The 26,210-nt window shown below is 40.6% G+C and overlaps 1 protein-coding gene across 8 annotated transcripts in view; it reads left to right on the plus strand.

The window, feature by feature from the left end:
• tjp2a (tight junction protein 2a (zona occludens 2)) overlaps nucleotides 1-26,210 on the plus strand; it is a 43,922-nt gene that overhangs the window by 11,760 nt on the left and 5,952 nt on the right. For 5 of the 8 annotated variants that reach the window (XM_086300156.1, XM_086300150.1, XM_086300152.1 and 2 more), the window contains exons 3-19: nucleotides 7,342-7,395; nucleotides 14,028-14,152; nucleotides 14,302-14,404; nucleotides 14,912-15,674; nucleotides 16,968-17,071; nucleotides 19,160-19,313; nucleotides 20,556-20,667; nucleotides 22,303-22,433; nucleotides 22,532-22,616; nucleotides 22,799-22,949; nucleotides 23,092-23,200; nucleotides 23,481-23,700; nucleotides 23,960-24,144; nucleotides 24,246-24,341; nucleotides 24,452-24,531; nucleotides 25,337-25,547; nucleotides 26,060-26,160. In XM_086300156.1, coding sequence (XP_086156282.1) covers nucleotides 7,342-7,395; nucleotides 14,028-14,152; nucleotides 14,302-14,404; nucleotides 14,912-15,674; nucleotides 16,968-17,071; nucleotides 19,160-19,313; nucleotides 20,556-20,667; nucleotides 22,303-22,433; nucleotides 22,532-22,616; nucleotides 22,799-22,949; nucleotides 23,092-23,200; nucleotides 23,481-23,700; nucleotides 23,960-24,144; nucleotides 24,246-24,341; nucleotides 24,452-24,531; nucleotides 25,337-25,547; nucleotides 26,060-26,160 — 2,784 coding nt within the window. Of the gene's footprint in view, nucleotides 1-3,917; nucleotides 4,211-6,355; nucleotides 6,578-7,341; nucleotides 7,396-14,027; nucleotides 14,153-14,301; nucleotides 14,405-14,911; nucleotides 15,675-16,967; nucleotides 17,072-19,159; nucleotides 19,314-20,555; nucleotides 20,668-22,302; nucleotides 22,434-22,531; nucleotides 22,617-22,798; nucleotides 22,950-23,091; nucleotides 23,201-23,480; nucleotides 23,701-23,959; nucleotides 24,145-24,245; nucleotides 24,342-24,451; nucleotides 24,532-25,336; nucleotides 25,548-26,059; nucleotides 26,161-26,210 lie in introns of those variants that run through there. The other 3 variants (XM_086300155.1, XM_086300157.1, XM_086300154.1) reach the window with 2 other exon arrangements.

The following is a 26,210-nucleotide window of genomic DNA, read 5'->3' on the forward strand; positions in this document are numbered from 1 at the left end:
GTTTGCAGAGCTTTCTACAATGACCACAGTCACCACCTCTTGTTTTCTTGTGAAGGCTGTGTGGTGCCCTGTGCGAGAAGGAGGCGAACACAACAGGCGGAAACCGAGTGAGGAGTTTGTTTTGTAGGGAGGGGTTCAGATTGGAGCTGCTGCTGTTTCTCAGCTCTGAGAATAGCCAGCTGAGGTTTGAGTCTGCACTGATGCTTACTAACCTTGCTCTGTGAAGGTGCAGTGCTTGTGTTGGGCTGCACGCACTTGTGAATGGTGGAAATCCATGTGTTTGTGTATGACTAGGAAAGATTTGACTGTAAATGTTATTGAAAAGCACATTGTAATGCATTATTCTTCCCTTTTTTTTGTATTGTCAGTCGGGCAACATGGACGCAGGTTTGTGACTGCAATAACTCGAGAAGAAAGTGATTTTCAAATTCATACCATAGTTGCATCTGCTTAAAAATCCCGAACATGTATGAATCTCAGTGACCTCAACCTTTAAGGTCAAGGTCAGAGGTCAAGTTTTCCAAGACTCTTTATCATTTCTGAAATGTACTACAGCATTTTTCAATTAGCGGTGGACATGATCTTTTACTTGATAGTGACATAAAATGCATCAAGATGATGTTAGAGGTTGTTTTGTTTTTTTTCAGCATCAGAGGACCTCCCACAGCTTCCTGCTGTATTTCCCTCTAACAGTTTGTTAGGAGATCCCTGAAAACGATGTGTTTACCTGGTATGCTTGTCTATGGTGCTAGGCCAAAGTCATGTAGATCCAGTGCAGAGCAATGGAAGGCAATCAAGCAGCCCTCGTCCCGTGGCATACTATGAAGGCCACATGTTTGTTGTGTAGATGCAGCCTGTTGCCTTTGGGTGTTCACCTCTGGACCTTAATTAAGAGACCCTCCAGGAGCCACAAGGGTGACTCATCACAGAGTGAGGAGGTATGAAATTGAGCCTGTGTCTCTCAGGTGGCTTGTTAACGCCTTGACAGATCGCTGGAAGAGCTAGAGGTGATGGCATGTCAGAGGGAGGTCTTTGCAGCTCTGCTCAGGCTGCTGCCTCTGTGATCACGACCTGGATAAGGAGCATAAGTGAATTCGTGGATATCCTCTGTTGTTCCTGTGTTTGTAGTGTGATCACGTGGATGTTTCTTCAGTTCTGTGTGACATTGCTATCAGTGAGAGTCCAGCAAACTTTGAGGAGGTAGAGGGAAAACGCCAGCTACCAAAAACAAGCCAAGCTGAGATGAGACACATGAAAGTATGATTTTTACTTGAATTGGTTCAGTGGAAATGATGTAATTCAGGTAACTACAATTTTTTTTTTTCTTAGTAATGTTTTAATTAAATTCATGGTATTTGTAGAAGTGATTTTGCTTGTTAGCTGGAGCTTATCTAAGCTAAGAAAATGTGTCAAATCCTTGCATTTTAATGATTTCCTTGTGTTGAGTGTAATGCTTTCAGGGCTTGTCTGTGCACACATGGAGCGCACTGAGTGTCCTTTTTCTTGGCTGTTTGTTTTTGTCAAGCAAGGTTTGATGGGTTTTGTGGTTAACGTCACTCGGGTGATTGTGTGAAACTCTGCTGTTGAAAATTTAATGATTTTTCAGTCTTACGAAACTCTTGCGTAATCCCATCAGTGATCTGAAAAATGCAGGCATGTCCTTTTTTTTCCTCTATTTGTGCAAAAATGATTTGTAAGCTGTGACTGAGACTGCTTCTGCTCTGACACATTGACGACTTGAAGATAAAGTTCAGTGACTCAGTCTTTCCCAGGCTGCTTCCTCCCCGTTTCCTTATTTGAATATAACTACACTGTTGTGACCCCTCCTGAATCCAGAATGATGATTAACCAGGGAGACATGTCACGTCCCAGAAGCTTCATTGTTTTAATGACTTGCTCCCACAAATTATTCAGGGCAGTGAAGCTGTTTTGCATTTGGATGGCCTATTTTAAGATCAGTTTGGCATCTCTTAGTTGGAGTGGAATGTGTTGATTTATTTGGGTTGACCTTAATTTCTCTGAAATTGTATTGTCATTATTTAATTCACTGCCCTAAAAAAAGTGTGGATAAAGTGCTGTGTTCTTCAGAAGCAGAAATTTGTAAAAATGGTGGATATTAAAGGGATGGATCAGGTTGTATAAAGGATTTTGGACATTTTCAGAGTCAGCTGGCGTGTTCTTATCTGATTCTTCTGTGATAAAATACCAGATGAGGGCGGCTTCGTACACACAGTAAATTGTGCACACAGAGATGAAAGGGGGGGGAAAAACAAGGGGTCATTGTGGGACATCTGCATGTGGTCATCTTGACCTTTTGTATAAGCTTCTCATAATAGGAGCTTTGAGTTTTTCACATAGTATTATATGGGTGACAAATAAAGGACAACCAACATTAAGAGTCATTTTAAGGTGTTGAGCCATCCAAGTGCCACCAAAATGGCTTCAGTGCCCCTTGGATTTGATTCTCCTAGACTCTGTAACTTCACTGTTGAAGCAGAGCACCGTCATTTTGTGTTTTTGATCATGGCGATGTCTGTCATATTTATTTAAGAAAAGGTGGTTTGATTAGATTGAGATCTGGTAGGCGTGTAGGCCATTCCAAGATATGAGCCTCTTGATTGTCACCCAGGAAGACGCTGCTCTCATTGGTTAAAAATATATTTGCCTGTTAGTAGATGAGTGGAATCAAACAATGCCAATTTCCACCGGTGGAAGCGCATCCAAAGCCAACTATTTCTTGCTGCGTGCATCATTTGAGAGAGGAAAATAGTCTGATCTCTTTATTCCATGACCTAAAAAAAAAAAGAAGTTATATTTCAGATGCAAGGACAGATCACAACTGTAGTGGAAGATCCTTTCCTATTACAACAATAGAAGGAATCAGAAGACCACTAACAGGAAGGTCAGTAGCTCAGTCCTCAGGTCTTCCGGTCCACATATTGAAGGATCCTTGGGCAAGCTACTGAAACCCAAGTAACTCCCAACACATCCGTCTGTATATGAGTGAGTGTGCTCTAGAGTACTACTGTATGAATTTGGGCATGTCAGCTTGTATTAAAAAGCCCTTTAAGTGGTCCATTTGACTAGAAAACCTCAATATAAATGTTTGTTCAGTTGAACAGACTAGGCAAGACAAAATATGTCAAATGTCCCGTTAAAGAATAAAGTTTTTTTTTTTTTAAGTTAAAAAAGATGTGTTTGAAAAGTTCTGGGAAACATTTTTGAAGTTGTAGAGGTTGAATGTAATGTAAAGTCAATCTGTAATGTCGCAAATACACATTTAGATGTAGAGATGTAGATATTAAGTTAGGGGAAATTTGATATTAACAGACAGCAAACACCAATGTAAGGTAATACTCAACAAATGACTGCATTCTGCCTAAATGAACAAACTATACTTTTTCCTGTCAAACCTGTTAGTAGATATTTAGGAGCTTAAATATATGTGTCGTTTGGGGGAGGGGTGTTGGATTTACTCACAAGAGTTATTATTATTTACACACCCTGAATAAACGTTGTTGTTGTTTTTTTTGCATTGAAAGCAGTTGGAATAAAATATTTCAGTTATCCTAAAATGGACGCGTCGACAGTTTGGTTAATGTCTATAATATTCCTCACTTAGTTTAATTAAGGCTGTTGTTGTGCTGTCTGGCTGGAAGCCTCACAGCAGGCTGCCTAAAAATCAATGGGAATTTTGGACGCGTCCATCTCAACGATCTAAGGGTGGTCGTAAGCCACCTTTATTTCTCTATCTGCTGTGTTATCAGCGGTTTGTAATTACACATATTATTGGAATATCAGTATTAGTTTCATTAAAATTAAGTTTCTAAACTGTTGTTCGAGTTGGTCTTTATTTATCTAAATTAGTTTGGACCTAACCCCACCCCTCCCGGGGGGTCCTACTTGGTACAATCTGAACCAAGCTAGGAGCTGTCGGCGCTAATTTTTTACTCTGGATTCACGAAGTCTGTGTGTTTTGTGAGTGAAGTGGTTCACTTAGAGTGAAACATTCGGGACTTTTACTTTTTCAAGCTTCTAATTTTTTTTTAAATTCTTCACAACTTGTGGCAGATGTGCCACCGGAAACGCCTAACTAGTCGTAGTTTGGTTTGAATCCTCGGTACCACTCTCGGACAGTTCAAAGTGCGTGATGCCAGTAAACGGAGGGGGGCTGCTCTCTCTGAGCAGATACGCTACTCAGTATTTAACAGTAAGTCCTTTTGTACGCCTACAGTCAGTACTGACGAATACAAATGTAGTGTAATGTAGCATTATTAGATAACTTTAGCCATATGGATGTGCTGTGTGTGTGTTTGCGTGTGTCTCTCTCTGTGTATGTGTGTGAATATCCTTGAGGAAAAGTCGGGAGTTTCCATGAATCCCTGCTGAAGCCTGTTGCACCTGCTGTTACTGCGACTGCTACCAGCTACACGAACGGTTTAGTTAGCTAACTTTTAACTTTAAACACATCTGTTGTCTTAAGATTAGTTTTGACTTCTGATCCAATCCGCAGTTTTTGTTTAGTCGACCGATTGGTACATTTTACAGCGGATTTAACGTTTTTGGACTTATTTATCTTGTGGTTATTTGAAAATCCACTTTCTCGGGAAACGGCAGTGTTGTGGTCCCCCTGCATTACAAACTAAAGCCTTCAAACTCAATGTAGTTGTTGTTTTTCTACACTAAATTAAATATACTTATGCAGGAGTTGTTTTTCTGGCACACGATGTAATGCAGGTATACGGCCAGGAGGGGGTAGACTTGCACTGCCTTTTCTTATCAGCAGCACATAAACACAGGAAGTGGCTGGGTCATTTTGTCATTTCCTGATAATGTTCCTTTGATTTCAAGGAAAGATGGGAAGTAATTGGGACAAGAGAAGCATGTTGCTCAAATGATGTGATTATACTCTAAACAAAGCTGTAAAACCTAAATAAAACTTTGGTTGATAGGCAGAAAAGTCTTTAACTTAACTGAACATTTTCTTGTAGCATGTTTCATGTCATGTTCCTACTTTATATAATTGTATTTATTTAGTTAGTTTTGGCCTGTAGGGAAGGCAAAGCAATGTAATTCAATGTTATAATTAAAATGCATCACTTTGTACCTTAATTTACATTTAACATTCAGATTAGTCCAAAAAAAAACCCCAAACAAATGAAGTTATAATGAAAATGATAATATAGGTCTACCATCTATTAAACATGTTCCAGGTTATTTTTCTTTGGACAAACGTGATTGATATAAGAATAGATGGGTACTTAAATAATTCTGCAAGAGACGTTACTGTCTTACGGTAACAGTAAAAATGGTATGTGTTTCAGCTACACACTTATTTTGTATTTTCTTTGTGATAAGTGATGAGCTGTATCTCTAAATTTGTTTTCCAAGTCACATCCTGTGTGTATAACCCAGTATGTCATTTCCCCTCCTCATTAGTGGAAATGTGTTTGTGTTTTGTTATGTAATCGCTTGCACTAGGGACTGTGACTTATCCAGTGGGCCTGCCTGCGAGGACCCATAACGTTCAAATCGCATAGTACAAAAAGACACTCTGACTTAAATTGGTTTGGCTTTGCCTGAAGCACGCTCATATTTCTAAGTCATTCATATGTCTCCCCTCTTCACACATGGCAGTCTGTTTGGCCCTTTGTGGTGCAAATGGATGTCAAGTGATATCCCCCCCCTCCAATATAAATGTTCCCCCTTTTTATTGAGGCTGGGCTCAGTATGTTTCCAATCCATTGCTCTCTACACACACGAGCCTGGTTTGCGAAAAACTGTTTAAGATAAAGTTCCAGATGGGCATTTCAAAGGTCATTTCCAGATCTAAAAAAAAAAACAAAACAAAAAAAATCTACCCCTCCAAGAGTTTGTTCCCCCCCACTGTGGGGTCTCTCTGCTTCTGCCACTGGTCCTAAAGTATTCCTGTGCTGGCCAGAAGATCAAAAAAGTGGGTTATGATGGGTGTGCTGCCAGCTCGAGTCATGCCCCCATTTCACTAAGCCTGAGCCTGGAATGGCAGCAGCACAGAGATTTTTCACTTTCCACGATGTAAAATCCTAACCATTGTACTAACTCAGATTTGAACTCCTCAAACGTTCACTGTGGGTTTGTCTCTGTGAAGTGAGAATCGGCTCTGAAACTTTGGGAAGTGCCCGATATATCTCGATGTGCGAGCGCGTGGCGAAGCCGGAATACGTCGAGTGATCCGCTGTCGCGTTTGTGGATGAACTCTCAGGTTGTTGGGATCGCCGCGCGCTTGCACAGGAGCTGGTGTGCCTGTGTGTTTACACTTTCTGCAGACGGTGGGATTTGTGCTGAATGTAGGCCAGCAGAATCCCTCTTACGTCAAAGGCAGGCGGGCGGGCAGATGCAGGGAGAGAGCTGCTGGTGGTTGTGCAGCTGTGGCCATGGAGGAGGCTGTGGCGCACATCAGTCTGCCAGAGCACCGCTGGCGGTGAGCAGGGAGAGACACAGAAAGGAAAGAGACTGAGCACCAATGATGAAGACGGTCCTCAGCTTGCACAGGAAATGGGCCCACGCGGTGAAGACCATACGTATCCTGCAGGGGCTCGTGAGTGCTATTCTGATTGCAGCTTAAATTTGATCAGATGTCTGGCCAGCCAGCATGACCTGAGAGTTTCTTTAATGGTTTGGGTCGTGTTTTATTTTGAAATGAGGATGTCAGAAGTGCAGAAAAGTAGCACTAACGGGTGAAAAAATTCCGGGTAGTTTACGTGAACGGATATAAAGTAGTTTGCCTTTTCTCTCTCCATGTTTGTTGTGTAAAAAAATTGATGTGTCATTCGTGTTTTTATATTTTGAAATCGCCTTTGTCGTTGTTGAAAATAAGGGCATGTTTTTGACCAACTTTGCGATTTTCTTTGGACTGAATGAGTTTTTAGTCTCCTAACAGATATAAATAAAGTGGCAGCATCTATTTAAAAAGGAAACATCTTTTAAACAATTTCACTTTATTTCAGTTTTTTCCTCACTCTGTCAGTTTGAGTCTGTCTTTTAATTAGTATTTCTTAGTGTGACCTGCTGGTGGCTTCCTCATACAGCCTGTTTCATACAGTTTTTTTGTTTTGTCTTATTTAAAGAGTGCAAACTGATGCTTAAGTGTTCCAAATCCATTTCTAATCAACAAAAGCCAGAAGTTACTTTTCACAGCTTGCACTAAACAGCCCAGTGGAGGGCTGTCATTGTTCTTGTGGTTGTGTAACAACAGGAAGCATGGGCTAATGAACTAGCTTTGTTGTTACATCAGAAAATACATTATTAATCTGTCCGGTGAAATAAACCCATCCGTGGTAATCTTTTCTTCTCTCTCCTCAGAACCCGGTCATGGAGGAGACCGTGTGGGAGCAATACACCGTGACCTTGCATAGGGTGAGTCCATCTGCACCTAAAGACACTCCCAACCTCATCTCATTTACAGCGTGCACATGTTTTCCATAAGCCCGAGCTGTTGACCCCGGTGGATCACAGGAAATGCATTTAATTGATTGCTTTGATATTTTGAAGTGAACCGATAGTGAAGGGAAAATGATGTCAGTGACATTCCCCTGAACTCTGAATGACCAAATTCAAGCAGAGCTGTTATGTTTTAAACCATCAAGAACAGTTATGTTTATGTTTCTGCTTATGATACTTGACTCGGGGTTAAGTAACTTAGAGTAATGGATCATGGAGCTTTTAGCAGCTAGGGGGGAGTATAATTCAAACGTGTGTGTGTGTGTGTGTGTGTGTGTGTGTGTAAGATGGATTTAGCTTTTACAACCAAGTCATAAGTGTATTTAATCTGCACTCTTTTTAATAGCCAGCAGATGGCGATCTGCTGGTGACCTGTGGTTGGAGAGAAGGCTACCTGGGAAAACACAGCTTGGCTGTTTTGCTCTGCGCCCTCAAAAAACAGTTTCCTGATTAGTTTAGGGGCTCAGCTCTTAGTTTCCAGTCTTACTGAATACAACATGAAGTCCAGTCTGTAAGTTTTCATTCTAAGAATCAGAAACAAGGATTATCACGTCAGACACCAAGATAGCGATGGCAATTGCAACTCAAGGCTTCTTAAAGACTGCTTTAACTGTCCTTGTCGATTTTGAAGATGACCATAATTTACAACTAAATATTTTATTCAGTGCTACTTGAGACTGACGACATCAAGAAATTGTTTAGAAAGGTAACAAAGTAAAGGAGCTGAGTTCTGGTTTTCCACAGAACTCATATAACATATAACACAAAGTCTTACTTGAAACCAAAGTTGTTGGCTTTGTGTGGCCATTGAAAAGACTGCAGGTGTAAAGCACATCCAAGTTACTTATATCTGAAAAGTAAAACTAACGTTCATCTTTTATACTGTCTATAGTCTACCTTAAAGAGGTGGTCAAGACATGGGAATCTGTGTCCTGAGATGATTTTGTTACATGGGGTGTTATCCTGCTGAAAGTAACAACAGACGATGGGTACACTGGTTATAAAGAGATGGACAGGTTCAGCAATAATACTCAGGCTATCGTGTTTAAACAATGCTCAGCTGGTACCAAGTGGCGGACCAGTCTCCTCTGGCATCAGTAAGGCATTTTTGCCCAGAGAATTGATGCTCACTGGATGTTTTCCCTTTTGTGGGCCCATTCTCTGGAAACCGTAGAGTTAACTGTGCAGGAAAATCCCAGTAAATAACCAGTTTCTGAAATACTCAAACCAGACCATTTGGCACCAACAACCATGCTGCGTTCAAAGTCAGTTAAATCACCTATTATCCCCATTCTGATGATCGGTTTTAACTTTAGCAGGTTGTCTTGACCACATCTACATTACTCCAATGCAGCAATGTGGGATTTGCAAATTGGCTGTTGCCAAATTTATTTTTTATTTTTTTCCCCTGGTTCTGTATGATGTCACTGAGAGTGAGTCCCACCTACCAGCTGTTCAAATGTTTTGTTGATGAGGGGCAGCCAATTAGAAGAAAGTTTATTTAAAAAGAGGTTGGTCTCAAAGGGGCATCTTGAATTTAGGGTTTGAGTCCAAGAATAAAAAAAATATGAAACAGAAATTGGCGTAATGGGTTCCTTTTAAAATAGATTTCAGTGTTTAACATGTGGTCATAGTTGGATTACTTTTCAACAATGTTCTGATCATTAATAACTTAAGTTTATTAGAAATACATTTACATAAATATACCAGGTTAAAATATTTATTTATTTATTTCTCAATTGAAAAATTTAGTCCAGGAATCCTAAACTGTATGATCCAGTGACTATTAAAAAATGAAGATATACTTCAGTTCCACTTTTTGATTTTTCCCAGCTATCACATCTTTAATCGTTTATTCGTTCAACTTGTTTAACCATCATCCAGTGACCAGGGTTCTGGCTGCTGTTATGTTAGTCACGTGTGTGACTGTGTAAGCGCAGGAAGTCATTTGAGCTTAGGTAATCATCATGATGAGCTCATTGTCGCGTGCTGTGGCTCACTTAGGCCAGAAAAGCAGATTTTGTGCAAAAAGGTCCTCTGCTGTAGGCGTGAGCCCCCCCCTCACAACCCCACCACAGCCAGCTGTCACACTCTGCTTTGTGCTTATACTTTTTGGTCCCTTCCACTATTTAACCGAATTTTCTCTCTTTAAATATTCAGAGTATTTCTAATGTCATTTAAGGAGCACAGAGTCTAAATATATGATATTTATTTGATTTTTGGTCTAAGGTAGAGCCCATACTTTGCTTGTAAGGGATTAAAACGGTATTTATTACAGTATGCAACATTCAGCCACATTTCCATTTTCAGGTAGGTTGCAGCTCGTAACTTAGTCGTCCACCCTTTTCTCCAAAAAGAAATGACTTCTGGAGTCTAGATCCACAGACATGTATATACAGCACAAAGTGCAAACTGAATACACAGTGTAGTACAATATCTGCCCAGTGGTTTATATCATTTGTCAGATTATGGCATTTAAAAAGCTCCAAAAAGAACAAACACAATCCAGAGTAGAGCAGGGCGATATGGCCAAAAATATTTATCACGATATATATTTGAAAATTTGCGATAACGATATAACCGACGATATAATTGATGCGAGACAAAATACAACTCCACAACATTACTAGCGCAAAAAGACAACCTTCCATTTATTTTCACTTAAACAAGAAGCTGGTTTTTATGTACATTAAAGCTTTATAAAAATGTAACAGTGCAAATGCAAATTCCTTGCTGAAAGTTTAACCAAAAGGCATTTCCAGTAGAAATGGGCTGACATATCCTGAGCATAACCATGTATAATATCCACTGAAGTTAAAAAGAGGTGCTTTGCAACATTAAACTGCAGTGTGCAGTATGCATTTTTCGGACCGTAAGGTGCACGGGATTATAAGGCACATTAAGCGAAACAAAGCAGTGAGATAAATCAAACTTTATTAAACTCATTCTTCTTGCTTCCTCCACTTCTGTACCATTGTTTCATTAATGTTGAATTCTCTGGCAGCTGCTCTATTCCCATGTTGTTGCAGTATATTAATGACTAACCTCGTATTGTGGATGGATTATCTCAGTTGTTCTCCTGACTGAAGTTTGGTCCGTTTACAGTATCCTGCCATGCGATTGCATTTGTCTCTAACCATGAAGAACCTTCACGTTAACTTTTATAAGTGGAAAAGTGTTAGTGTTCGTCCTCCAGCTTCACTGTGTATGTTATGCTAACATAGCTGTGTCGCTAGCGATCACGTAGCACATCATTATATACTAGCTAGCCCAACTTCAGTAACCCTACAAACGTCACTGCTGTTTAGTTTCCTGTCTTCATTTATGTTGGAAGTGATAGCAGAGCTGTACGTTTGATTTTTTTCAGAAATCTCTCAGTCAGAACATGCTATATCATGCTTAGGTAACTAGCGAAACTAGCGAGCTAACTTCCGCTAGCTTCCTGCTAACTTCTAACTCCGTTAAATGTAATAACTTTTGTTTTCATGGATGCCTGGAAGTTAAACTTTATAGTTACACCTGGTAAAGCAGCAATGCTGATCGTTTTATTAAAGATGAAAGAATTTAGACAGTTTTTAACTCTTAAGTGACGCTGCAGTGTTGTTTGACCTGAAGTATACGGAGTTTAGGACCCAGATTACTCCCAGATTTAAGAGCATCTTAGTCCGACAAATATGACAATAACAACGGCCGCTTGCATGTTCTGCAAAAAAATGTGCTTTGTTGTGTATCTGACGGACAAACACCAAACCAGTTCCACATCACGGAAGTTGCACCATTTTTACAAACCAATTCTGGTTCATCTGTTTCACTCAACAATCGGCCATGTGCGTATGAAAACAAAGGCACTGCGCATGCGCGTTTTACTCCCATTCTATCGCGATATTTCATTTTCCTATCGTTGCCTAACATTATACCGGTATTACCGTGAACGGTATAATATGGCCCAGCCCTAATCCAGAGGTTCAGTTCAGCAACTGGAATTGGTGGAGGTGATCCTGATCACACAGTTAATCTTTAGTTGCTTGCGTTGTTTTCCATCTCTGTAGCATGCACTTAATAATGAAAAAGCAGGATTCGCATGTGTTTCATATGAGTGGGATGTCGTCAAACATTCCCAAACTGAATTCTGGATTTATTGCTTTGTTTTTACTCATCTGCCAGCCAGTCAATATGCATTTATCAAATCCAATTTAAATAAATATCTGTAAACGTCTTCAGACGGAGGCAAGATTTACAAGATGGCAAAGAGGAAAAAGGGGAGATTCATGGTTATAATGAAGGAGGACATGCAGTGGGTTGGTGTGACAGGAGGATGTTAGAGGTGGAGATGGAGCTACACCTAGAGGGAGCAGCTGGAAGAAGAAGAAAAGGCAGAACAGGCCACACACCGTTTATTAACTTGGTTTTGGGTAAAGATGGGTATAATATGGTTGATCTGATGCATCAGAAAATAAAGCATGTTCTGAGTATTTAAAGAGAGACAATTCACTTAAGAATACCCCCCCCAAAAAGTTGTTACCAGCTCTACTTTCATCAACCTGATGGTGAAAAATAATCAGCCCATATCACATTGTAAATATTCCTTAATAATTATAAAATTGGTTTAAGATTTCTTATTTAGATTGGCATCTGCAGGAGCAGCTGGTGACTTTTTTTTTTTTTTTTTAATCAGGCTCCACAGATCTTCCCTCTTGCTTCAACCACTGGTGGAAACGATGCAAATCAGCAACAGGCTTTCTTCTTGTTTCAGTCAGGGGATTATTCCTGGTTTCATGTTACAAACTGCACGTGTTTTTGTTTTTTGAGTAGAAGAAATTCTGTGAGTTATGAAATCTGAGGAAAAATCAGACAATGTCGAGCGTTTTCATGTCAGGATGAAGGCAACCTTGAGAGAGTTGACATTTATGTGAGATCTGAAGGGTTGGGGTTAAAATTATTACATTATCATTTTTATATATGTAATAATTGTATTACACTTTATATTTTAACCTTTTCTTTTTCTTTTTTTAAGATATATTTTAGCCATAGTTTGTTGATGCAGCCCTCTATTCTCCCCCTCCACTGCTGCTCTTACTCTTACCCTTCCTCTATCTCGACAGCCATCTGCCAGAGAGTGTGTTGTTGGTTTTTTTTGTTTTTTTTTTGTTGTTATTCATTTATTTATTTATTTCGTATTTTAAGTACAGATGGAAGGGAGGGGATAAAGAGAGACAGGGTCAGCAAATCTCTGACCTAATCTCATCAGGGCAAGCTGGAGCAGTGGCAGGTAGAATCTGAGAAACCCAGAAACATGAAGAATTAAGCAGCCTTTAAAAACAGAGTATTTAAATTAAACTTTCTGTTAGTGCTCACATGTTAGATTGGCTTAAAATCTGACACTTGTTACTTATGAAACATCAATGTAGTATTTCAGAAAGCTACATAGTATTGAAGTACAGGTGCTCAGCCGCTGGATAGTCCTACATGCTCTCAGCAGGCAGAGCTGTAATCGCAGTCAGTCAAAATCCCTTTAATCACCATGTACAATACACATACAGCCATGATAATGCAGTGTGAGCTGAAACACACCGTTGGGATTATTGGACCTCACACACGCACGCAAAAGCTTAAAAACACAAGGGGACAATGAAGCGAGCCCTCATGATGTACCGTTGGAGGAAAAAAGTTTATGAATTCATTACCTGGATTTTTTCTTTTTTTATTCTTGAACTAAATCGCGAATAATACCGCATAAAATCCAACTAAACTATTAATGTACAAATGGATACTTTTGATGTATTTATTGAGCATGCTGTCACACAGAGCAGGGGTTTAGGAATTCATAGAACCTCCTTTAGCAGAAACAAACTCCATCAGACATTTCCCTCAGCTGCTTATGAGATATAAACAACATCCAGGAAAAATTGTTGACCCTGCATCCAATAGAACATTTTCATTTCATCATACCACAGCATCTCAATTGGATTAAATTGGGTCTTTCCTGGTTTAAAACAGGCCTGTGGGGGTTGACTTTGGTCTTCATTTTATTAAGGCAGTAAGTCAGCGTTGCCTAATCTGTTTTTTTTAAATGGTATTTTCCTGTTATTTCTGGCCATTGGATAAACAAGTATATTTTGTGCTTCAGTAAACTGATGCATGACAGTAAAAGTCCTGCCCTTCTGTAATGTTAGTGCAGTATAAACTGTGTTTTCATGTTAAATTATGTGTTTAAAAAGTAATATGTTCGAAAATGAGAACATATTAACCTCTTAAGGTTAATTGTGGTGCAAAGGCATCAGAAGCAGAGCACTACCAAACCTACTTCAGCGCTACCCCTCTGAATGTAAATAAAATAAATGGTATTAAGTATGTCTGTGCTGAGTTTGAAATTCTAGTGTCATGACAACTTTACACAAACACAGTTTATGGTCACGTGTAGATATTTCTGCAGGTGTTTTACTGTTAGCCTTGCTTAGGATTGCACGCTGTGATTTTCGCACAATGTCCAGTTGTATAGAGAGTAGCTGGAGCGTTTTTGAGTTCACAAATCTTTCCTCTCTTTTCAGGATTCGAAGATGGGCTTTGGCATTGCTGTATCAGGTGGGCGGGATAACCCAAACGAGGACACTGGCGAGACGTCCATTGTGGTATCTGATGTCCTGCAGGGAGGGCCAGCTGATGGATTGTTGTTGTATGTACCATTTGTTATTTTATGGTTTTACTCCAAAGAAACAAACTCCAAAATAAATCTACTCACAAAACAGATGTAACAGCTTGATAAAATAAATAAAAATGTAATTGACTTCAGTTGGATTAACTTGTGTGTTTACTTTTGTTTAGTGAAAATGACAGAGTAGTGCAGGTGAACGCCATCCCCATGGATGGAGCCATCCACTCGTTCGCTGTCCAGACCCTCAGGAAGTGTGGCAAAGTAGCAAAAATTGTAAGTAAAGCACTGAGCAGCTCCTTCAGTGGGAGACTGCAGCACCCACGGTGTGGGACGGAGAGATTTCGCAGGTCTTTCCTCCCCACTGCTGTCAGACTCCACAACAAAGACTCCAACTGATCAAACATACACATCCACACTGGTGCAATAACACTAAGTGCAATACTTTTCTGGCATCGTTGTATTTTTACTCAGTTGTATATAGCATTTGTATTCTATTTTTATCTTATTGTATATTTTATTCTATTTTATTCTACTGTATATAGTATTTTATTCTATTCTGTACAGTTGTGTACTGTATTTATTCTTATTGTATTCTAATTTTTGCTTCATAACTTTTGCACTGTCCACTTCCTGCTGTGACAAAACAAATTTCCCACGTGTGGGACTAATAAAGGTTATCTTATCTTATCAATCTCTCTTTTAAAAAAGAATCTACTCTTCACATTAGGAATTAGGATTTTTCTTAACTGGATCTGTTTGTGCTTTTATGGAAAAATTCAGACAGTCAAGAGGCCCAGAAAGGTTCCAGTCAATGTGCTCAATCGTCAGCCATCACCTGACGACAGAGTCTTCAACAATGACTACAATGATGACTACAACTATGATCAAGACCGACGTAGCGTGTACAGCGCTAGGAGTGGCGGAGGCCGGGACCAAAGCCTGGAGAGGGAGCGAGGCGGCTACATGGACTCCGGCTACCACACACGTGATCGTGACTATGACCGGCGGGAACGTGGCAGGAGCACAGAGAGAGACCTCAGCCCGGACCGCCAGTACCGGCGAGATGGCAGCAGAGGCCGCACTTTGGATAGAGAGTACAGCCCAGATCGCCGCTATAAGAGCGAGCATGCGCTTGACCGTGACTACAGCCCAGACAGAAGGTACCGCAGCGACCGCACATTAGACCGAGATTACAGTCCTGATCGGCGTTTCCGCAGCGATCGAGCCCTCGACCACAGCCCCGACCGACGCTACCGAAGCGACCGAGCCCTGGACCGCAACGAGAGCCCCGATCTGCGCTACAGGCGTGACAGTCCAGGACGAGGCCGCGGCCGCGATCAAAGCTACGATCGAGGACTTGACCGCATCGCAAATGAGCCGCGGAAATATGACGAGCCAATAAAGCGAAGTGCAAGCAGGGACCGCCTTGAACGCACACCGTCACCTGCTGCCGTGCCCCTCCCTCTGCCACGCCCTGCCCGGGATCTGGAGCCGCTGGAGAAACCTGTGAATGTGCTACTGCTGAAAAACCATCCCAACGAAGGTGAGACGCTAAAAGGCTGTCAGATAAACAAAACATGTGAATGGTTCTCTTCACCTTAAATGAAAAGGGTTACAGTCTCTGTGGGTGGCACGGAAAGCTAACCTTTACAAAAATTCAGGTTAAATCCTATTTTTATGTTAATGAATAAATAACAAAACAATCTATGTTGGAGGGTTGTGAACTTTTTCCCAATTCTGAACTAAGACGTAAGAAGAAGTTTGAGAATCACTCAGTTAGGTTCTTATCTGACATATAGAATGGTTTATTATTCAACATAGAAAGGTTAACCGCTTTCCTACCAGGTTATCTGGTGTCTTCCTCAGCTGATACCCTTCTACACAACCATTTGGCAAATCTCACAAAGGTAGCTGCCAATAGCACTTGTGCATCTGCAAGCCTATTGGAAACCTGACTCCTGCCCCAGCTCTTCCTTTTTCTGTTTCTATTTTAATTTCATATCTGTTGCCATTTATATCTGCTCTGTTCTGTAGTAGGGGGTTCCTTCATATGCACAGGGAAGGGCATGGTGATCCCAAAACAAGGGTTTAAGTGGTCCTGACTAGAGTTTTGTTACCCATTTCTAAGTATCTTTGATATCATAAAAAAGTAAATAAAACCTGTACAGCTATTTGGGAAAGAAACCCCCTCCTGCATTTAGCACAAAATAAGTGGTGTCTGCCACAAGAAAAACAATTGGCAACAAATTTGATAAATGTTAAGCAGAGGAAAGGATGCACTTTATTTGAAGGTTTTATTAAATGGATGCAAAATGGAAATGTCCTAATTGTACGTTTAATTGTTTACTCAAGCAATTCTAGCGAGAGAGAGAGTTAATGGAGGCACGGCCATGTCAGCATACATCACCACCAGCTGATTTCAGCATATCAGCAGATAAAATGGCTTGTACCATTCATCAGTTTGGCGCTTGCTGTTTACTGGCTTTATTTTTAAATTGAGGTGAATTTCTTCACTTGGCACAGAAATGCATAAAACAAAATGAACAGTTGGAAAAGTGATCACAGTGCTTATAGGTAAATTCTTATTTTAAACATCAGCCTAGTATATCAGTGCATCATTTATACAGATGTGTCCAGAGGCATTTTGGTCAGTGACCGTTAATAAACCCTTCAGAGGTCGAAAAGTGACCTGATTAATTTTTCCATTTGTTCGGTCATGCCAGGTTATCTAGACTGTGAATGTCAGATATAATTAAAGTGGAGTTGGGTAAAATAAGGTAAAATATTTGTTTGATTATTTATACATAAAATATATGTGTGATTTGTGTTTTTGCAGAATATGGCCTTCGTCTGGGCAGCCAGCTCTTCATCAAAGAGATGACCAGCACAGGACTTGCCAGCAAGGATGGAAACCTGCAGGAAGGGGACATTATTCTGAAGGTAGGGTGGTGTATATTCCTTATTTGTTATTTTTTGCTCATTAACCGTCCATTTCTGACAGTTCAAATGAATCCTTATTTATATTTTACTGGGCTTTCGCTCAGCATCATGGGTCACGCTTTGGATGAAACGATCCGGTCACACAGGGTTAAAGACACTGCGTAGCAACTACAGATCGCTAGGGGAAATGAGTATTTCCTGACCAGTTGTTGGCAGTCGATGTGAAATCGATGGCTACATCGCAGTCACGCAAGACTAATGACTAGTTTGTGACCCCATGGCCCAGCTGTCGCTTTGGAAAAATGAGTATTCCTCAGCTGGTTGCTAAAGCTTGCTGGTATTTCCTCAGTAAGATTGCAAAAAGCTGTATATACCTCTGCACTGAAACTTTCCAGTTGCCTTGTTCACTAGTAGGTTGCTGACAACACAGACACTCTGTAAAAGTTGTTGGTTTCAGTGATATGGTGCGAAATTTAGTTTGAAGGTGAGTATTCTCGATTTCTGGTTTGCATTACACTTTCTTAAGTTACAGCTCCGGAAGCAATCAAGAGCAGGCTGAGAAATAAATTATTTCCCTAGTGACCAGTGGTTGCCAGGAGTAGATGGGTCTCTGACCAAAGTCAGTGCTAGTATATTGTAACCTTGGTTTCTGCCGCTTCAGTTGCTTGGTTGTATTCCGTATCCAGGCACAGCTGACAAACAGCCTCTAATTTCTTTCTTTTATGTTAAAGTGCTGCAAAACCGTGCTGTAACACAGCTGTCATCTGTTTGCTTTCAGTCTCTTTTGTTTATGTCTTCCACTGAGAGAGAGTCAGAGCTGCAACATTGGGTAGCGGAAGTGTAACATCTTTTAGCAGAAAAGTACCATTGTGTAAAATAAGAAACGTGCGTTTAACAGAGTAGTATTTCGTACTAGAAAGGGCAGCAGCGATTAAACATTTAGTCGACAAGTCGCCCACATTCCTATCAGTACCTGGGAGAAGCAGCTGCCACACAGAGGCAGGGCAGAGTGGTCACTTTTACATTTGTCTCATATTAAACAAGATGAACAAGATTTCTGAAAGTTTCAAATAACAAAGGCGGCGTGTGTAAAGGTAATCTCAGTGAACCAACGCTCAGGATTCACACTGCTTTAAAAGCTCAGTTTTAAACTTTTTTTTTTCCCCCTACTGTTTGCTCTGTATGATATCAGTGAGAGGGGGGTGTCCCAAGTGTGGTCATGTTTGGCACAGAAGCACCAACAACCTGCTGTTTTTAAATGGTATTTGTGTGAATGGCAGTCGTCTTAAAATGAGGGTGGAAGAAGCTAAAAGGATGAACTTAGGGACTGCATTTCCATTTAACTTCAGCATTTAGTAAGCCACCATTGAATTTGAGCTATTTTATTCCATGGGGTATTTCTGAATTGTGTTTTAATGTTTTCAAAAAAATGTATTTTGTTTTTGCTCTTTGATTTATTTATGTTTTTTATTTTAGCTTCTGTCATTTTTTTTTTATCTTTTATGTGGACTGTTGTAAATCAGTTTGATTTCTTTACCCTATTTAATTGAGCTCTTTTTTTTTTTTTTTTTTTTTTTTTTTTTTTTTTTACCTTATTGCTTTGTTCTACTTTAGCTAGCCATTTTTGTTGTTGTGTTTTTGTTACTTTTTGGCTGCTTTTGTCTCCTCTGCCTCTTTTGACTTGTATCTTTACAGGATAATAAGGATTATTTTAAGCTTTAACAAAAATCTGGAGCTGGACATATGCCGAATAGGTTCAGTTTAAAGATCACCCATCTCAATGACATCATACAGAGTCAAGAACAGAAAAAAAGTATCTGAAACTGACTGTTTAAAGCAACCTGAAGCATGAGTGAGCTTTTGGCTCACGGAGATTAGTTATGTGCTTACCTGATTAAACCTTTGACCATGTGTAATATCAACATTTGTAGTTGTGATAGTAGATGTTTGTATATAACATTAGGAAAAGCATAATTCCTTTTTAAGTGTACAAAATATTTAAAAACTGTAAAACATTGCATGCTTTGTTTGTGTGATTCGTGAGTGAGAAGCGTCTGCACATCTCCTAATCCCCTCTGTCTCTGTCAGATTAATGGGACTGTGACAGAAAACCTGTCTCTCAGCGATGCCGGGAAGCTGATTGAGAAGTCCCGCGGGAAGCTACAGCTGGTGGTGCAGCGAGACAGGAAGAAGATCCTGGTCCGAATCCCGCCAATGGTCGACAGCGACTCGGAGCTCGACGGTGAGAGAAACTCGAAACTGAAAAGCAGCAGGTCCTATGCCGTGTAAAGGCACACCTGGCGAGTGGCCATCATCATCTCCATGATCATCATCATCTTCATCATTTTATATATATATATCTAGAAATATAAACCTCATTGCATTATGAACTTCTAATGAATCAATTGTGGAAACCTTAATGCCATTAATGTTTCTGTACCTGTCAATCAAATTTGTTCTTAATTCTTAAAATAAAGGCTTTACTTACATCAACTTTTAGTTTTATTTAAATATTATTTCACATACACATATTCCACAAAGCACTACGAGCTAACCATATTCAGCACATCATCACCATCCCCTCCACCCTCTTATTGCTCACCCCTTTATACCTGTTTTTATTGTCACATGACCAGATGGCATGCTGTTATTGGTCGGGAAGGATAGAGATAAGTGGTGTGAGTGGATTGTTCACTGACCAAATGTTTGCCGGGAGGAGGGGGGGATAGCACGAAGACTTGTGACCCAGTTTGACTGGTTTGGGGTGTGTGTGTGTGTGCGCGTGTGCATGTGTGAAAGTGCTCATTCGCCTCTAGCGGCGTGATCTAATCCCCTATCATAATCCTGCTACTGGATATGACAGAATTTCATTATGTTAAGGTTCGCACCGCTGCAGCCTTCTGGTTTCTACCATCCAGCACCCTTCTTTGTAATTCTGTTTGAGGACAATAGGGACCGACTGACTGAAAAAATTAGGATTTTGAGGTCTGACAGGTACAAATCACCTTAAGTGCACATGTGTAATTTTACTTTGTAATGGTATTACTGTGCTTATTCCTCCCTGCCCTGGAGTATAACATAGAAGTGCAGTCTAGCTTCCACACCCTGAATGCTAACATTGAAACATCCTGTTGAGTTTTAGTGCTCCTCATCATCATTGTAACCCCAGAAACTGGTATTTGCATATCTAATTGGTGTGGCTACTCATCTGGGAACAGTGCTCTGACCTTCATTTGTCTGAGAGCTGTGTTGCCCCCCCCGCTTTCATGACCCAGGGGCCATTTAAGCCGAGCAAAGGCCATGTTATGTAATTTACAAAACAAAGAAGCACCAAGGAGAGATGCAGCATTTTACTCTTTCTGATAAAGTTTATAGGCTTTACTACCTGAACACAGAGGACCCCACCCCCCACCCCCATAGCTGCTTGACTCTTGTGTGGTTTCACAGGAGTTGTGATATTTTTCATCATCCTTGTGTGTTTCAGATATCTCTGAGATCGAGTCGTACCGCTCCTATTCTCCACAGGATGACAGACGGGCCCACCACTCTGACCTCTCCTCCCATTCCTCCAATGAGAGACTTCGAGACAAGCCCAGGTACACTATCATTAAAGGCCAATTCTGGTATATTTCAAGCTGTAAAAGCTTTTAATGAGCTTTTCCTCTCAGCCTCAGGGCTCAGAGACTACATCTGTACGATGCTCTGAACCAGATGGCATGTAGCTGAGGTGTTTTGGGCATGTCTTATCAGGAGGGAGGAGACCCCAGAGCAGACCCGGGACATGCTGAGACTGTCTCTTTGCTTGCTTGGGAACTCCTTTGCGTCTTCCAGGCTTGGGAGAGGGAGGTCTGGGAATCTGCTTTCCTGTGAAATCAGAAAATGCGATTTCAGTTTTATTTTTATAGGGGGAAAAATAGAAAAAGAATACAACAATCAGATAATACTCTATGAACAAGCACTGGGTGATCACGGGAAGGAAATTTAACAGGAAAAGATTTCCGGCAGCATCGGCTCAGGGAGGGGCAGCCATCACCAGGAATGTGCAATTAGGAACCTAACACAAACTGTACCTATTTATTTGGCCGTTTGACCTTTTCAAGGATATTGGTGTCTATGACACCAATCCTAGTATGAATCCTAGCCCCTCCTTTATTGTTTGACCCTTTTTATTTTTCATGAAGTCGAGCACAGTGTTCATTCGGTTCACCAAGTTGAACTCAGTCACATTCCTATGATATCAGCTGATCTCAGTGCTAGCCCACATAAACTAATGGTTCAACCGATATCTTCCTGAACATCCTGTTTTTCAGTCTTGTAGAGAATCCTGTTTAACTTGCTTTAGCCTGCTACCGTTGCTGCATCTAAAAGCTGCAACCCCCATCCACCCGTGCTCCTTTTCGTGCTTATTCATGTCATATCTGCCATCCATGCCTGCTCTGTTTTGGACTAGTTGGTCTTGCAACTGCTGCTTTCCCCATCTCAGGATTTCCACTACACACGTGCATATGGAAGGACAGGAAAGTCTAAGAACAGAGCTGTACTCCCAAATCTTACTGCAGAAATAAAGTTCTTCTTTTACTTTCGTGGTCCTGACTGAGTTAGAAGATTTTGTGGCTCCACAGGTTATGCCAATTTGCACTACACACCTCTGCTCCAAAGATTTGTGGAAGATAAACTGAACTGGGTTGGGCAACGACTCCAAATCAACTGGAATTTTATATAGGTCATTTCAAATGTTTCTGAGTCTGACAAAAAGCAAACACACAAAGTTTAATCCTTGAAGAGCTGGGTCTATATTGTTTTGGCAACTGCTTGTGACCTTGTGTCTCATTTTCATTCATAGGAAAGAATTATAATTAACATTTCCTCACAACAAAAGATTTGTCTGCCTGCTCTACAAACAAACAAACAAAAACCACAATCATCTAAAAAATGATTTTAAGTGTTGCTTTGTTTTGTGCTTTTCTTAATTCTAGATAACACAAAAGCATTGAGCTCTGCTTTGGTCAGTCATTTATTACGAATGAATTAAATACACCAGAAACAAATCAGGATAATGTAGGATTATGCTGTTTTTATGCTTCATGAAGCTCAGGCAGCCCGTCACATCAAATATCGGAAAAACCACCATGTTATTAAACCAAACCGGAAAAGGAGTCATAATTATATCAACCGAATTAAATGTGTAAAATGCTTCTTTTAAACTTTCCAAAAATTTGGGATATTACTAGAGAGGAACCGCCTAGCAGGCTGGCAAAAATGGGTGCCATGCCGACCCCATTCAGAGGTGCCGACAGAGACGTTGAAGATAAGGCTGCTTTGCACGCAGAGAGGGAGGAGCCACGCTCCGAGACACCACCAGGTAAACATGATTTCGCCCTGAATATACAAGACTGTAAAAAATAAGTCAAATCAGACAGTTGAATTGAATACTGACTGTAAATGATTTTGTTTCTGCAGTACCAGCTGCCAGTGTCGCCCCAAAGGTTCACGCTCCCCCTAAAGTGCCACTAAAGCCAAGTGCAGAAGACCTGGAAATATACGGGTCAGTATTAGTTAGTTGTTGTTTGTTTGTTTGTTTGTTTGTTTGTTTGTTTGTTTGTTTGTTTGTTTTAATTGAGTTGCTCAAACTCAAATTTACTCAAAAACAAGAAGCCAGCTTGGTTGTCTCCGTCATAAATAGACTCTTCCTTTGTCAACTGTTGTTTCCATGTTTCCATAATGCAGGCCGAACACGGTGATGGTGCGTTTCCAGAAAGGTGACAGTGTGGGTCTGCGGCTGGCGGGAGGAAATGATGTCGGCATCTTTATCGCCGGTGTTCAGGAGGACAGTGCAGCAGAGCAGGAGGGTCTCCGGACAGGAGATCAGATCATGAGGGTACAGCATGTTTTAGTTCCACATTTAAACCCTGCACACACAAGAGTGCTGTGTCTGAAGTTGGAGAAAAAAGACAGAAGCTTCGTCTTTGAGACATATATCAGGCCAGATTTCTCATTTTATTTCCTATTGTGTGCTTCAGGTGAACAACAGAGACTTCAGAGGCATGGTGCGTGAAGATGCTGTTCTCTACCTCCTGGAGATTCCTAAAGGAGAGGAAGTTACCATTCTTGCACAGAGCAAGCCTGAAGGTACTGGACTGGATAAAGAACAGTTGCGCAAACAGTACTAATGCCAAAACCGTCCTGTGTTAAAGTATATCACATAGACACACACAGAATATGATAAAAAGTCTTAGTAGTCTTGTATGAAGAGCCAGTGGCTTGCTTGCTTTTCTATTTCCTGTAATTTATTTATTTTTATGATAATGGATGAATGAGGAAAAACAAGAGGCCCAAATTTGAGCCATGTGGGATGCCAAATAATGGTGGGGGGGTATTTTTAGCTTCTGTTTTCTTCTATTTTTGCCAGTGTATAAAGATGTCTTAGCATCTGGCAGAGGCGACTCCTTCTTCATTAGAACCCACTTTGAATATGAGAAGGAGGCCCCGCAGAGCCTTCCTTTCTCCAGGGGGGAGATCTTCAAAGTGACGGACACACTCTATGATGGCAAACTCGGCAACTGGCTGGCAATCCGTAGTGACAAAAACAACCAGCTGTTAGAAAAGGGAATCATCCCCAACAAGAGCAGGTATGCAATGATGATCATCTTTGTGCAGACAGCCTTTCTGCCCCCTGCTGGCTATCAGAACGTGATGGCTATGTTTTTTGTTGTTGTTTTTTTATTTTAAATATAAATATTTCAAGTTTTTAATTTTTTTTTTTTGTATTAAGGATTTGGCTGGATATTTTATCATTTTACATGTTCTTTCGCTGGTAAGAAATCTGCATATCATCGTGTGAGCAGTCTAACTAGACAAAGTCATATATTTTCTTGTTTTCGATATCAGAGCAGAGCAAATGGCTAACGTCCAGAATGCTGCACGGGCTGCATCGGGCAATGACAGAGGAGACTTCTGGAGGATGAGGGGCCAAAGAGCTGCAAAGAAGAAAGATTTGCGCAAGAGTCGAGACGACCAGGGCAACGTTCCGGTTACACGCTTCCCCGCCTACGAGAGAGTGGTATTACGTGAAGGTATCCAGGAAACACTTTCACCCTGCAATTTTACCTGAGGCATTTTGCAGAGGTCCTCGCTGTGCCAGGACTTCTGAATTAATTCTTTTTGTTTCATTTAGCTGGTTTCAGGAGACCGGTGGTGATATTTGGGCCCATTTCTGACGTGGTTAACGAAAAACTGGCTACTGAACTTCCTGATCAGTTTGTCATTGCTAGTAAGTATCACGACCGCCTGTAAATAAACATTAGCACTAACAGAAAAAGATTTCTGTAGGCTTTCTTTACTCTGTTCTTGTTTGTGAGTGGTTTTTATCTCCTCTTTCAGAAACTGAGCCCAAGGATGCAGGAAGTGAGAAGTCCTCGGGGGTGGTGAGATTGAACTCTATCCGGCAAATCATTGAACAGGTATGGTATAATCATTAGAAGATAATGACGCTGTATGAACACTAGTGCAGTGGCTGTTATGGGAGTGCGCAACACCCATTTTATATTGTTACAATTTATTATTTCCCCTATTTTTTATTTTTATGTCCCCTAAACACCATTAAACCAGAGTTGAATAATAGTGGCTCAAAAATATAAAGCTTCAGATATCAAGCCAAAGATCCCCAGCGTAATTTTGGGTGGATCCTTTTGGAGTTGCATCAAAACTCCAAAGGGATTTGTTGCATCAGAAGCATAAAAATCTGCCAACAGTGGAGCATCTAAGAAGAAAGAGTTAAAGAATAACTTGTGCAGCCATGTTTGTTGGAACCCATTTGAATTTTAGACTAAGTGATCTTTTTTATAAAAGATTTGACCTCATAGTTTCATCCACCTGTTTGAGGGCTAAGAATTAAAATAGGGTAGGGTTGTTAGTCTGTTCTGGTCAGCTAATCAAAATTTAATTTTAATTGAGATTTTGCTTTCCAGCTATTACCCTTTATTACCTTCCATAAAACAAGTCATCATAGAGCGCTTCTTTACATGCTTTAGTGCCGTTTTGTGCAGAATTTCAACTTCCTCTACATCAAAACAACCTTTATATCCCAAAGTCCATAGTAACCAAATAAACTGCTAAAAGAGACAATGTCATAGTTGAAATTCACCTGCAGAGTTTGAAGTGGCTCAGATGAACAGCTGTCGAGAGTGACTAACAGAGATTTCTGTGCAATTATTACTCATCATCCGACATATAACCATGTTTTTCTTTTTTATTATTCTCCTGCAGGACCGTCACGCTCTGCTGGACGTGACTCCCAAAGCTGTGGACACCCTGAATTACACTCAGTGGTACCCCATCGTCCTTTTCCTGAACCCTGACAGCAAACAAGGTCTGAAGACCATGAGAAACCGCCTCATACCCGGATCCAACCGCAGCGCACGCAAACTGTATGAGCAGGCCCTTAGGCTGAAAAAGAGCTGTTCACACCTTTTCACGGGTGAGTTTTATGTGATTTATGGCATGGTTGTCCGTAGTTAACTTGTGATTAATCAGATTTTTTTTTTAATCAACTGTAACTGCCCTTAACAGGATAGTTTTCATGTTTCTAATATTCTTACCAGAATGGGCCGGAAAATATACATACTTTATTCACATTTATGCTTATAATTATTGCAACAATCCAAATAATGACAACTACTACTGAGAAAACCCCCGGAGGTACTGCATGCTCATAAAATACACTGAATGTACGCAACAATTCGCTTCTTTCTCCATTTCTACTCACCATCCACAATGTAACTGAGGAAACCACTTCCAGACAACCCGATCTACAGGTCACAGAGCCCACATGCATTAATCGCGTGTCAAAAAGCCAATAGAGGCGTTAAAAGGAATTTGCGTTGACGTGGTATTGTCATGTTAACTTTGACAGTACTAAGTATTATGAAATCTTTTTCTTCCTATATTTTTTTCTTTTAAGAATTTTTTGTTTTGTTTTTTGTCTGTTAGACACCATCGACTTGAACTCGGCCAATGACGCATGGTATGGCAGTGTGAAAGATTTAATTCGGGAGCAGCAAGACAAAGCTGTGTGGGTGTGCGAGGGCAAGGTGAGTGTCAGTGAACTTCTGCAGACCACTTGTTTTTGTGTGAATTTGAC

Source organism: Aulonocara sp. 'chitande type north' Nkhata Bay, linkage group LG7 (genome assembly GCF_057382095.1).
Source record: "Aulonocara sp. 'chitande type north' Nkhata Bay isolate Kocher_YH1m ecotype deep benthic linkage group LG7, A_spYH_male_GT1.1, whole genome shotgun sequence".
NCBI classification, from domain to species: Eukaryota; Metazoa; Chordata; class Actinopteri; order Cichliformes; family Cichlidae; genus Aulonocara; species Aulonocara sp. 'chitande type north' Nkhata Bay.